The 14,656-nt window shown below is 27.0% G+C and overlaps 2 protein-coding genes across 2 annotated transcripts in view; both read right to left on the bottom strand.

The window, feature by feature from the left end:
• The window catches only part of LOC122508712 (protein Wnt-7b-like), a 63,681-nt gene that overhangs the window by 33,655 nt on the left and 15,370 nt on the right, over window positions 1–14,656 (bottom strand). The window lies entirely within an intron of this gene.
• On the bottom strand, window positions 11,050–11,845 carry LOC122508714. The gene is made up of 4 exons (XM_043622227.1): window positions 11,626–11,845; window positions 11,442–11,501; window positions 11,283–11,369; window positions 11,050–11,192 (listed from the first exon to the last, which is right to left on the bottom strand). The coding sequence occupies exons 1-4, from the start codon at window positions 11,761–11,763 to the stop codon at window positions 11,115–11,117; spliced, it is 363 nt and encodes a 120-aa protein (XP_043478162.1). The 5' UTR covers window positions 11,764–11,845; the 3' UTR covers window positions 11,050–11,114.

The following is a 14,656-nucleotide window of genomic DNA, read 5'->3' on the forward strand; positions in this document are numbered from 1 at the left end:
GTCTAAATACCTACCACACGATTTCGAGTTCATTATCGAGTTTTTATTACCTTACTAATCAGTTCATCCAACTTGAAATAATATCCCACCCAATAAGATATTTTTTTTTCGTTACATTTTTTTCCCTCTTCGATGATTTAAAAAACAAAAAAAAAAGTTTAACCAATATTCTATAAAAGTGAAATTTTCAATGTTGGATACAATTTCTAAAAAAAAGAATTTTTTTATATTTATTCTTCTTTCAAAGAAAAAAAAAATAAGAATATTTTTGTCTAAACATTTTTTTTTGTTGGTAATATTACATTCTCATTTTTTTGCCCCAAAGTTATTTGGAAAAAAAAGGAGAGAAGAACCATTAGAAGGTGTTTTAATTATGAATGGAATATCCCAGGTCCTCGAAATTCAGAGAATATAGTAATATATACACGTATACCCAAAGAGGGTCAATTAGTTCCGCTCCTTCCGATAAATATTAAGTCTCTCACACCCCACGTTCCTCGATTATTACGCTTGTCCATTGGTACAACAGTTGGAAAATTTACTCTACAATTCTATATATCCACCACTCATTCAATATAACCAGAACATACTGGGAGGTCGACTTTTTTTCCATTGTCAAATATCTTAAAGAAAAAAAATTTTGCCTTTATAATATACATATTTTCGCAGGAGTAAAAAATTTAAGGTATATGATCCAAATAGAAAAGAAAATTTTATCGGAGAAAAAAAATATGGCAAAATAACATTGATGGTTTTCTTGGAGATAATAATAATAATAATGATGATGATGATCATAGTGGTGGTGTGAGAGGAAAGTTTCCAAGATTAACTGCTCCATTCTTATTCGATTTCGAAGACTTTTGACAGTCTGTGGCGAATTCAGTAGTTCCATTGTCTCCCGTAACGAATTGAAAATCCAAAGCTCTCACTCTGGTTGTGTATTGCCTTAAGGGAATTGATGAGCACAATACACCAACGTGACTGAAGAGATGGATATTTAAATCACTGTCTTTAAAGTCTGGCAAATAGGTCTCTCGTGTCTCCTTATACGACATTATACACACTCACACACATAGACAAAAAAGATATAAACCTGATTTGACGTGTCGTTATATACAATTCCCTTCTTTTATACTAAAAATCTTACAAGTTACTTTGCTCTGATTTTCTCAATTTTTGTACTTTTGGTTGTATTTTTGTTTCTTTGTTGCAATAAACGAAAAAAGAAGGGGGATTTTTCCTTTCCTTTTTCATTGAAAGTTATTTTTGTTTCAATTTTCTAACTCGTAGCGTTGTTCTACATTGCTATGACACTTCTGCGCAGCATTTTGCCCTTGAAATCCTTACTGCGCAGCTATTTTGTAGCACAGCGCAGGTTTTTACGCTCGAAATTTTTACTGCGCAGCTTTTTTGTACCACTGCGCAGCTTTTTACACTTGAAATTCTTACTGCGCAGCTACTTTGTACCACTGCGCAGCTTTTTGCACTTGAATTTTTTACTGCGCAGCTATTTTGTACAACTGCGCAGCTTTTTGCGCTTGAAATTCTTACTGCGCAGCTACTTTGTACCACTGCGCAGCTTTTTACGCTTGCAATTTTTACTGCGCAGCTATTTTGTGCAACTGCGCAGCTTTTTAATCTTTAAATTTTTACTGCGCATCTATTTTGTACCACTGCGCAGCTTTTTACAAGTTAAAATTTTACTGCGCAGCTATTTTGTACCACCGCGCAGCTTTATACACTTGAATTTTTTTTTATAATGTCCCTAAACATTACAAAACAATAAAGAAAAAAAAATTCTGGGAAAATTCAAATAAAAAAAAATATTTCAAAGCTAATTGTAGCTTAGAATTGCAATGCGCATCCACTAAACACAACTGCGCAGGTTTATGATGTATTCCTAGCTACTGCGCAGCTTGTAGCGTACAAGCTGCGCAGTAGCTAGGAATACATCATAAACCTGCGCAGTTGTGTTTAGTGGATGCGCAACAATATCTCAAGCAGACGCATAAACTTGAAATTACTCTGTAAAACATTTGATATCGAAGAAAAAGCAATTTTTAAAATTCCACAACAAAAATTGCTCACATATTGAATTAAACACCTCTTGAGACTAATTAAGGGCACATCGAAGATATTTCAAGTATTTAAATATTGCCATAAGATTACTTGAACGTGAGAATAAGAAAAATTGTAAAAAAAAAATTTATTTTTCAACACACCTGGTATTCACAAACTTGTATTTAACTCAAGTTTGGTACACACCTTTATAATTTTTATGTATGTATGCATATATGTGACCATTGAATATGTCGATTTGAAATGTTTCGTTTATATATATAAAATAAAACGTTGTGTGAGATAAGAAAGAGGGCCGCAAGGTAAAAAAGTGTTTATCAGGCTTTATTCACAAAGGTATATAACATGATGTTGTGTTGTGGCCTTTATGACAAAATTCATGGATATCTTAAGGAGAATTTATATCTTGCAATAAATACATGACATTATATTATAATTGTGTACAAACTATAATCCGATAATAGAGTGGAAACATCACTTGCTGGTTAAATCCTCTAATAATTTTCAAAATATAAGTTTTCCAACCCTTTGAAATTAAATAAATATTTACATATTATGCTCCATTCACAATGAATAATATTATGTTATAAATTAATTTACATTTAAATGCCTTTATTTTTCCGCATTCTTTTTCTAAGAGAGAGAGAGAGAGAGAGAGAGAGAGACAGAGAGAAGGCTAATTAAGAGAAAGTGAAACAAAATGTTGAAAAAAAGCTCATTGTAGAAGGAACTTAATAAAAATGGAAATAGTGCCTAATAATAATAATAGTAATAGTAATAATAATAAAACTCTTCATTCTTCCCACGGGGTCGATTGATAATGCAATGAGATAAAAAGGAAACGATTTCGATCGTATAGCCAATTACGAGAGAATGCGAAAGCAGTGGCAGCGTATGTGCGTTGCTGAAAAGCAAAGAGATAAGTATAATTTCCCTTATCTACCGAAAGAAGACTCAACGAGTAAAGTTCTGTCTTTGAGATAATGTTATAAACGGGCATAATTTACGGATTATCGTTTTGTAATATACACTTCAGTACGAGTGCCTTCAGTATTTAAATCTTTCTCGCGTTTTCCAATTGCGAAAAGCGCAATATTGTCAATAATAATAGCAAGCACTTGTAGAAGTGCCTTTATGCGTATCATTGCAGAAAAGCCATAATGAAGTCTTGGGTGAGTTGACAAATTGTACCAAAAGGGACAAAATTGCGCTATTATTGAATTTTTTTCATCAACCGGCCCAACCCTGCTGAAAGATTTTTTTTTTTTTTGCTAACTGACTAATCTTGACAGATTTTCGGAAATTTCAGACTTCGCACTCGATAATTGATTTTAAAAAAGTAGCAAAATGTAGCTCTTTTAAACTAAAAAAAAAGTAGTAAAAAAGTAGATGTCGAAAAATTAAACTTGATGACCAAAAAAACTCGTTTTAGAAACTTCGCACAATAATTGAAATCGAGAATAATTGAATGTCTGTGTCGCATTTTATTAAATTTTTTTTAAAAATAATTATGAATTCCTAAAAAGCATTTTATTATTTATGAAAATAATTGAATCCTCGCCAACGATTTTATTAGAATTTTTATAAAATAATTGAATTTCCAAGAAGAAATTTATTATCTTTAAAAATAATTGAATTCTTGTGATGAATATAATTGTTATTTATGACAATTATTGAATTTTGCAAAGAATTTCATTAAAATGCCTCAAAAAAATTGAATTTTCGCGAATGTTTTTGTTATATTTATCGAAATAATTGAATTGTTTCGAAGAATTATTTATGTAAATAATTGAATTCTTGGGAAGAATTTTATTAAAATCTAAAAGAATAATTGAATTATTTTAAAAAAATTAATTAAAATTGTCTTTAAAATAATTGATTTTCTTCGAAACTAAAATTTTTTAAAATAATAATTGAATTTCCAAAAAGAAATATATTATACTTTTAAAAATAATTGAATTCTTGTGATGAATATTGTTATTATGAAAATTATTAAATTTTGTAAAGAATTTTACTAAAATGCTTCAAAATAATTGAATTTTCGGGAATGTTTTGTTATTTATCGAAATAATTGAATTCTTCCAAAGAATTATTTAAATAATTGAATTCTTGGCAAGAATTTCATTAAATTTTTTTGAAAATAATTGAATTCTTGCGAAAAATTTTATTTGAATTATTTAAAATAATTGAATTTCCAAGAAGAAATCTATTACTTTTAAAAATAATTGAATTTCCAAGAAGAAATTTATAACTTTTAAAAATAATTGAATTCTTGTGTTGAATATTGTTATTTTTAAAAATAATTGAATGAAACAATTGAATTGAATTGAACAATTTTATTAAAATATTTGAAAATAATTGAATTCCTGCAAAAAATTCCAATATATTTTTGTGAGTATAATTGAATTTTTCCAAAGAAGTTAAAATAAACATTTTGTTAAATAATTGATTTTTTTTCAAGTAATTGAAATTCAATTTTGAAGAAAATAATTGAATTGATGCGAAAATTTTTATTAAAATGTTTCAAAAGAATTGAATTTCATATGAAAAATTTTGTTATTTTTAAAAATAATTGAATTCTTCATAAGAATTCTATAAACATTGTTTTGAATAATTAATTTTTTCGAAATAAAATAAATATTATAAAAATTTTATGTAAAATTCTTGTGAAAAACTTAGTTCGTGAAAATAATTGAATTTTTCGATTAATTAATTTAAAATTATATTAAAAATAATTGAAATTCTTCTATGAGTTTTATTATTTAGGAAAATAATTAAATTCTTGATTAGAATTTTATCAAAAACTTTTTTATGGATGAATTTTATCAATTTTTTTTTAATAATTGAATTATTTTGCGAAATTTCATGAAAATACTATAGATATGAAAAATATTTAAGTTTCGAATATTTTTTGAAAATAATTGAAATTTTTTTAAAGGATTTGATTATAATTTTTGAGAATAGTTTTTTCGATTTCTAATATATTAGCGAATTTAAAGTATAGTGAAAATTCTAAATTCTTATAAGCTGCACAGTAAATTTGCGCAGTCAACTTTATTCATATAAAAACTATAGGGATTTAGTGTATAAAACATGAAAATAACCCTTTTAATTTTTTTATATTACTATTAATATATATTTTAACAATTTCTTATTGCCCGAAAATAAAATTTCTCGACCGTGCAATAAAAATGTTTTTGCTAGTGGGTAAAAAAAACTGTAATTTCTGATTGTGAGGTAAAAAAGAAGATTTTTGAAGTTTATACGTGGCTCTCTTGTTGTGATAAATTATAGGAGAAACCACCCAAGAATACTAATTAGTTTAATGTCCGAGAGGTTGCTGAAAAGTGATGATAAATTTGAAAAAAAAGAGGCGAGAGTGAGTCAGTGTGAAGCAGGTGTAGAAATATGCCAGTGGGTGCTTCGCGGTCGTTTATACCTGCGAGGAAAGGAAGGTGATCTCGCGCTTTAGTGCGTTTTTACGTCGCCTCCGGTCAAAATGAAGCGCGCGAGGTCCTTTTTATTTCCAGAAATAGGGAGAGGGCTTGTCGTTTTTTTTTTCCTTCTTTTTTTTTCTTTAACGAATTAAATGCGGTCTTAGAGAGAGGGGAGAGGAGGGAAAAATTGTAAGTATAAGTGCGAAGGATGATTAATGCCCGAATGGTGACACTACTGCTTATATCAAGTTACCTGATGTAATTTGCATAATTTCTGTGTTAACATTTCACTCGACTAAACTCTTCCAACTTTTATTTATATATTTTATTTTATTTTTGACTTTGTTTTAGCATAGCACAAACAAAAATGACGATCAACCTTCAAATTGAATGACTTTAGGCGTGGGAATATGGCGCATAAGAGAAAAAAATGTATATAGTGCTGCTCATAAATCGCGCGCCCATTTCGACTCATTGCTGTATGGTGTATGAGCTCTGCACGAAACCATGCGGAATTTTTTTTAATTCACATTTTTAATTTACTGCACGATTAAGCCATTTTTTTCACAAGTACCCCACATACAGCTAATATGCTGTCAGTTTGAAACATTTATTTCTTTGGCAATTTTTTTTCTTATCGTAAAAATTGAAGACTAAAAGTTAATTTTTGTCGCCCTAAAGCATAATTATAGAAAGAATCACTATTAGGTTGCAAATTATTATTATATTATTATTCTTTCAATAATTATTCATCATTAAATAATAATACCATTTTTCAATTTTCAGTTGTTTTAATTTCTCGAAATGACAAAATTTGGATTTATCAGGTTTCGGAAACTTTCTCCCTCATTACTTTAAATAATTTACTTCAAAAAAAAAATTTTACTTAAAAATTTATAATATCTTATTCTATCATAATAAGTATAAATCCAATGAGCAAAATCACATATTTCACATATTTTATGATAATTTAGAATCAAAGATTCTCTTATTAAAAGCATTAAAAATAGCAGTGAGGCACGAACTTATCAAAATGTCAATAGAGTCGCCACTACAGGAAGAGAATACACAAAGCGTTTAAGGTTGGTTAACAATGAAACCAGTTCAACTGACTACTGACTATAGTTCATAAATAGAGTTGATACAAAATATTGCAAATTTATATTTAAAAAAACATATTTTCCATCTAAATAAAGAATATTTAAATAAGAATAAATAATGTAAATGAATTCAAATGATAATAAAATTAAAAATCAATGCGAAAAGTAAATTTTCATAATAACAATTTTAATATATTGATAGAGATCCCGTGTGGAAATCTGCCCAAGTTAGCCCAGTTAAAAACTGGGAGCCAGCTGGGCCCCACCTGGGCTTCCCATTTTCATAAAAATATTAACATTATAATAGAAAAAGTCTGAAAATTAAATATAACTATTCACAATAAATCATTCTACAATTAATTCATAATAATAATAATCATTATTATTTTAAACAATTTATTATTGTCAATAATTATAAACTTTTATTGTACTACACTAACAGACATTTAGTTTTACCGAAATTTTAAAGTTGTTCCAGCTGAATTTATTTATTTATTTAATAATTAACTCATCAAGGTATAACGGTTTTTAATACATTTTAATAATTGTTTAAACAAATGATTGTTGTTATTTATTAACTTTTGATACACATAACTTAGAAACTTGCAATTTTTTTCCTAATTTTGCAATTAAGTAATACGAACGACATAAAATAAAGACAATTTATGGTTTTAACAATTCAGAAATTGTTTAAACAAATTATTGTTGTTCTTTATTAACTTTTGATACACATAACTTAAAAACTTGCAGTTTTTTCCTAATTTTGCAATTAACTAATGTAAATAGTAAATCATTCGGATGTTTTATGATTTTAATTTTAACAATTTATCAAATGTTTAAACAAATAATTGTTGTTATTTACTATCTCTTGACACATAGCATCTAGAAAAATGAAGTTTTTTTCTTATTTTGCAATTAGTTAATCAGAGTAGTAGTAATTGTAAAATTAGAAAGAAACTGCAAGTTTCTGGATTGTTTGTATCAAAAGTTAATAAATAATAACAATTATTTGTTTAAACAATTTCTGAACTGTTTAAATCATAAAATACTGTTATTTCATACTTTTCAGATTAGTTAAATGTAAAATTAAAAAGAAACTGCATTTTTTAGGTGCTTTGTGTCAAAAATTAGTAAATAACAACAATCATTTGTTTAAACAATTTTTGAATTGTTAAAACCTTAAATTATTTTTATTTCATGTGGTTCGAATTAGTTAATCGCAACATTAGAAAAAAACTGCATCTTTCTGGAAGCTAGTGTCAGGAGTTACTAATTAACAACAATTATTTATTTAAACAATAACGACTGCAATATAACATTAGTAAAATTTATTATATATAATAACAAAAATCGTTTAGAGTGAAAATTATTAAATAGTTTAGTTTTTCTTTAATATTTAATAATAAAACTTTGATGTAATTATGGTCATCTTCGTACATGAATTGACAATTGACAAACATGTTAACATTTTACGGAAGCATTTTAGAGTTTGTCTATTGACCCACTCACGGTGGGTTCCGGTCAGGCGAAATAATATTATAAGTGGGCGTGAGCTGGGCCCTACCTGGGCTTCCCAGTTTTTGAGGACCCACATCAATAATTATATAAGCAAAAATTTCTAAGTCCAAACCTAAAAATTTTTTTTTCAACAAAAAATTAATGTTTATAATGACTTAGATTAAGAAAAAACGTGTTTTTAACAAAAATGTATTCACAATATTTTTTTTATGTAATGTCCACATAATTAATTAGTAAAAATTTCTAAGTCCAAACAACTAAAAAAAATTTTTTTTTTTAGACCAACAAATTAATGTTTATAATGATTGTAAACAATAAAAAACACATTTTTAATAAAAATGTATTGATATATTTTTTTCATAATAATATAAATATTATTTTAAGAATATTTATCGTTTATTATTACATTAATAATATTGTTATTATTATTATTAAACTATTTATTTGTTACGGTGTATTCGTGTCAGTAAGTGCTTTATTAAATCATTTCAGCAGATCAACAAGTCACTGACAATAAAACGTCGGTGTTCAGTAGTTAGTCTCCGTAGTATAGTGGTTAGGGCGTTAGTCTAGTAGTCCGTAGGTCGTAGGTTCAATCCCCGCGTGCGTTAAATTTTATTTGTTTCTTAGGTTTGCGTTTATTCCGATTTTTCTGCATTGTATTCGTATAAGTATGCCATTTAGTGATTATATATACCGTTTAATAATTTAATTAACAAATTTCTAATTTTTTTATAAATTTTTAATTTATAAATGAAAGGATATATATTAATTCCCACATATATGCTAACATTATTTATGAATTTGCTTTTGGTCACAATTTCATTAAAAAAAGTAAAAATCGTTAAATAATAACGTTATTTATTTATAATTCGACTTATTTGTTATTAATAAACAATTTATTCATTAATTTGAATGAAAACTAAATCTATGAGCCCCAGCTGGATTTTTCCTAGGTGGGCTGTGGCTGGATTCACCGTTACAAGCCAAGGAATCGCCCACCTGGGCCATCCCTGCTGGGACCCACCTAGAACCTGGGAAGCCCACCTGGGACCCACCGTGGGCCCACCTCACTTTTCCACACGGGATGCTTATAATATTTTTTATATCTAGGCGCAGTAACAATTGTAGTTTAAGCAAGAAAAAAAGAAAAAGGGGGGTGGGAGATAATCCTAAAGGTGTAATCGTCCTGAATAAAAAAAAATTGGAAAGGGGACTAAAATTGTGTGGATTGACTCGATTCGATGTCCGCCGGAAATACATAACTTAGCATCAGTCGTACGAAAGAGGACTAATCGCGAAAAATACGACGGCTTTTATACTCACGGTACGCGAGTAAAGTTGAAATATAATTTCGCGGATTAGCAAAGACCCATGGGCCTTTGGATCGTAAATTCTCAACGAGTCTCTATCGTTACTTGTGTGTCCCGCACACGCTCTGTGCTATTTCAACGTGATCTTTTCTTCTCTTTCTCTCTCTGTTTTTCTCTTATACAAATCCAAACATTTACTCGATCTTTAATTCAACAAATTTTACACGGGCAATTGTATTTTATTGCTATTTTAAATTTCGCATATATCCTTTTTTAAAACCCTTCAAAATGACATTACATTGAAAATATTTAAAGAATTAAATTTTTCTTATACGTCAGACATGTCACTAATTTTCTCCTCTATTGACAATACTGATTTCAAATGAATTTTTCACTTTAAATTTATTTATTTGCTTACAAGAAATTGAAAATTTTAAAATAAATTATTACAAAGAATAAAAGTTTGTTTAAAGAAAATTTTAATTGACAACTCATATAATGAATTATTCGTATTATATCTATATAATTATAGATAAAATCGATTCTTAAGTTGCGTGTTATATATCGTGACTAATTTAAATAAATGTTTGCACTCATATGCAATAAAAAGTTTTAAGTGTTTTCCTTTTAAAAGGATATAATTATGATATCTAATGAGAGTAATTCTAAATTACTATTACATGTAGTTATGAAAAGATAGTTAATTATATTTCAGAAAAAATTTCATCTTTCACTAAGTTTCTGTTTTATTTTGTTCTTTAAGAATTATTATTATTATTTAAAAAATTAATAATAATAATAATAATTTAGGTCAATTTTGACCTATTTGTAACCTACTGGTCAAAATTTAGGTTAAATCTGATTTTTTTTAACCTTTACGTTAAAAAAGCAACCTTATTAGTTTCCCTACGTCAAAATATAGGTCAAATTTGACCAATATTTCGATCTGTCGGTTAAAAAATATGTCAAGTTTAACCTAAATTAAACAAATTAAAATTTTAAAAAAAATTAGAAAAAATTAGTAAACTACTAAAATACTACTTACAATTTTTTTCTCATGTGTCATCACGCTTTCAATAATTATTCATCATCAAATAATAATACCATTTTTCAATAAATTTAGAACTGTTATAACTGCTTTATTCATAACTAATTTTTTTCTACTTGTTAAATCTCTTTTATATTATTGTGTTTATTTTTAGAAGTAATTTTTTTTATTCACTGAATAGTAAAGTAATTTTAGGCAGCAAAAGAACAATTATAAAAATATGTAAATTTTTGTAAGGTTAGGCTTAACCTTACAAAAATATTGAATTTTATTCTTTATTTAAACAATCTTTATTGAAATTAATATAAACATAGTATTTATTTTATTACATACTTATTTCACAGTGATAAGTAAAACTCCCATAAATTAAAGAGACAACAAAATTTACAATCATGTTAGGCATGAACTTATCGAACTGTTAATAGAGTTACTTCTACTAGAAGAGAATGAATAGCATTAAGGCTAGTTAACAATGAATCGAGTTCATTATGAATTTGGATTTATCTTTTTTTAATGAAATGAAAAAAACAAAATTTAACTTGAGGGACTGTTTATAAAATTAAAATTCAAAGAGAAAAGTACGCTCTTATCATATTTTGAACTATATCCTTTATTTATCCTATTCTTGTGGATCCAATGGTTTCACGGGGTACAGTTGCAATACAAATGTCAATATATCCGCAATTGCTAATATAAACTGAAAGTTTGAATCATTATTACAAGGAATTTAAAATTTTTTAATTTTAACATTGTTAATACATTTAATTTTAAATATATCTACACTCACACATGTTATCATGTGATGACTTAATTGATATCCACAAATTGAAAATACAACGGGAAATTGTTCCATTTGTTGAATAAATTCATTAATCTGCAATAATCGAAATTTTTTACTATAATATAAAATATAATTAATATTTCTTTTTTTTAGAAAATATTTTACCTCAGAGTTCAAATTTACATCTTTTACTAAATAAAGAAGATGCTCCTTAGTTTTACCAGCCTGTTTTTATTATTAAAAATATTAAATTTTCTCTTTGTTTCAAAAATGCTTTTTAATTAGCAAAGATAATGTATATTAAAAATATTTTAAAAAGTTTGAAATAATTATAAAACATTTCTTTTACCTCTAAAGTAACATTGTAACATGAGTTACTGATGTACATTATTTTTGAGAAAAATGCAATCAAAATTAAACTTTCTTGCTGGTAATAATTAACAGTAAGTTCTAAAGTTTTTTCCTTTTGAATATATGTTATGGTCATTGCATAAAATGCAACTATTTCTGATAGGAAATTTACTATTAACGAAATAAAAATTTGAACCTTGTATATGCTAGTTATTCTTTGTGCAATATTTGATAGTTCCATATACTGTAATCTAAAAAGGAAAGAAATTAACAAATGTATAATATTGTTATTCTTACGTTAAAAGAAAAACTTAAACATTTAAAGAAAATGAAATATTTAAATGCAATTAATGTTCTACATACTTTACTAGTTGTACCAGATCAAATGTACTTCTACTTTGACGCTTCACATGAAATTCATTACGCAAGGAAGAGAATCTATTTACCCATATTAGATTATTGTTGAGTTGCTTAAAAGAATATCCAATTGATCTGAATAATATTTTTATTCTTATTTAGGTCACAAATCGTAAAAAAAATAGTATTAAGAATATTAATAAAAATGAGAAAACTTTCTTCATATACTAGATGATGAATAATTTTTGAATTAATTAAAATTAATTAATTAAATCCGGTGAGGATTGACAAAAAAAAAAAGAAATGTCAGCACCTACTTGACAAGTATTCCAAAATGTAAATCGATAGTCATCTGCATCATTATCGGCAATTGATAATAAATCCCGCATAATAAAACCTCCCAAATAGTGGAAAATCCCTCCATTGCCAGTGATTGCAAAAACATCAATGCAAATGAAAAACAATAGTTTGCTGTAGTTAAAATGATAGAATGATGAAATAATTTTCGATAAATTTTAGCAGACTGAAAACCCTCTAGATGTCGGTTGAATAATTCTATTCTAATCAGACATAATTCTTCTTCCTATAATTATATATATTGAACAAGTTTCTTTTATTTTCCATTACAAATTAGAACTATAAATAATTATTTAATAAAATACTAAAATTTTCGTTTACCTTGCTCACCATTAAAGTCATAAACACAGAAACAATTCCACCCAATTGATTACAACCATAAATAAAATCCATAGTACGAGGATCTATTTTCACAATTTGATTATCAATACTACACATTTCATATCCTGAATTGAAAAAAAGATAAGAAAGTGATAAAATCATTGTCAATGTGTAAATATATGTTAAAATTGGTCTACGATGTCGTAGAGGAAATTCAAAAATTTCACAACCTAAAATACATTTTAACACTAACGATGGCAATAGTGCAACTCTAATTTCCTTTGGAGACCAGTTGAATATTTTTTTTATTTTCCCCACCATATTGTAAATTATGTATTTTAAACTATAACTTGTAAATTTTTTTCATTTAATTTTTTTGTTTACTGAACTTTCTTTATAATTAGTTTTTTTAACGTTTTTAATTAGTCCTACAATTTTTTTTGTGTAAAATTTTCGTCCTCTCTGCAAAAATTATTCAAACACTAATATCATTAAAAATTGCAGTTACAAAAAAACAACATAACTAATCTGCTGAAAAGCCTCATGTAGACTATTGTTCTGATGATCTAATAATTATACAATCGATTCTCAAGTTGCGTGTGCTTCGTATCATTAATTATTTGTAAGGGAAAAAGATATTTGCATTATTTGACACTAAAATAGTAGGCTTTAAATGTTTTTCTTTCAAAAGGATGTAATTATGTTAGTTATAAATGGAGTAATTTACAATTAGAAAAAAAATTAGTGATGAACAAATAGTTTTTTAGAAAATTATTCAGTTCAATTTTAGAAATATTTTTGTTTCAGGTAAACTTTTTTTAAAACAATTGAATTTCTCAGGAACATTCTCAAAAAAAAAAATATATATAAATAAATGAATTAGAGAAGAATTTTAGTTAAAATTTCCAGAAAATAATTTGAATTGAAACCTTGAGAATTATTTCTGCTGATTTTTCTTTATCACCGGAAATTTTTTTATTAAATCTTTTTTTTTGTAGATCTGTATAAAAACGCATTAACAGCATTTTCCTCATAGTTTTAAAAATTATTCATCATCTACTATGAAAATCTTTTTTTTTTTTGTAGATCTGTATAAAAACGCATTAGCAGCATTCTCCTCATAGTTTTAAAAATTATTCATCATCTACTATGAAAATCTTTTCTTTTTTTTTGTAGATCTGTATAAAAACGCATTAACAGCATTTTTTCATATTTTTAAAAATTATTCATCTTCTACTATGAAAATCTTTTTTTGTAGATCTGTATAAAAACGTATTAACAATTTCCCCCTAATTTTGCATCTAAGAGCAAACATATTTAATTTTCAGTTTCACTTCTAAAAGAAAGAAATTTAAAATATAAAAAAAATTCCGTGCGTAAAAAATGAAAATAACTGTAAAGCAATTTTTCGAGTGCAGGGTCAGAAGGAAACTTTGGTAATAATTTTTTTTCACCGCACGCATGACAGAAATTAGCATATTTTATGTACATAAATATGACACATGACAAAAAAGAGGAGCGAATCGTGGAGCAAAAAAAAAAAAAAAAGAATTCACATCCCATATCTCGTGACATTGCTACACGTTATACATACCAATGAACAATAAAAGAATCCCTTTGTAGAATAACTTACGCGTTATGAATGAACAAGGAAAGGGGGGAAAGGGGATTTAAAAAATTGTCGGTACACTCTGTAGGGTCCCACACACACACACTTATATTGTTGATAACATAAAATTACAACAAGTATTATTTTTTTCAAAAACAGTGTATTGAAGAGAGATTTTAAGCGTCATGTAGGCAGAACGCAGTCAGCGAAAGAGTCACTTTAACGGTGGGCGTTACGGTCGGTTGATAGAAGGAGGCAGAGGGAGGAGAAAATATTGAAGTGAAATCGAGTGCGCGTGGAGAGAAAAGAGATTCACCGATGGTGGGGGATGGTAGTGATTCAATTTATGTTCCCATCGACAATGTGGCTTTTGTTTCGCCAAATT

This window comes from Leptopilina heterotoma, unplaced genomic scaffold (assembly GCF_015476425.1).
Source record: "Leptopilina heterotoma isolate Lh14 unplaced genomic scaffold, ASM1547642v1 Lhet_55, whole genome shotgun sequence".
NCBI classification, from domain to species: Eukaryota; Metazoa; Arthropoda; class Insecta; order Hymenoptera; family Figitidae; genus Leptopilina; species Leptopilina heterotoma.

Coding starts and splice junctions, on each gene's coding strand:
- LOC122508714 (XM_043622227.1), bottom strand. CDS start 11,763: ATGACCATAACATATATTCAAAAGGAAAAAACTTTAGAACTTACTGTT. Junction 11,502..11,625: donor GTTACAATGTTACTTTAGAG/GTAAAAGAAATG, acceptor TAATAAAAACAG/GCTGGTAAAACTAAGGAGCA. Junction 11,193..11,282: donor GTCATCACATGATAACATGT/GTGAGTGTAGAT, acceptor TCAAACTTTCAG/TTTATATTAGCAATTGCGGA.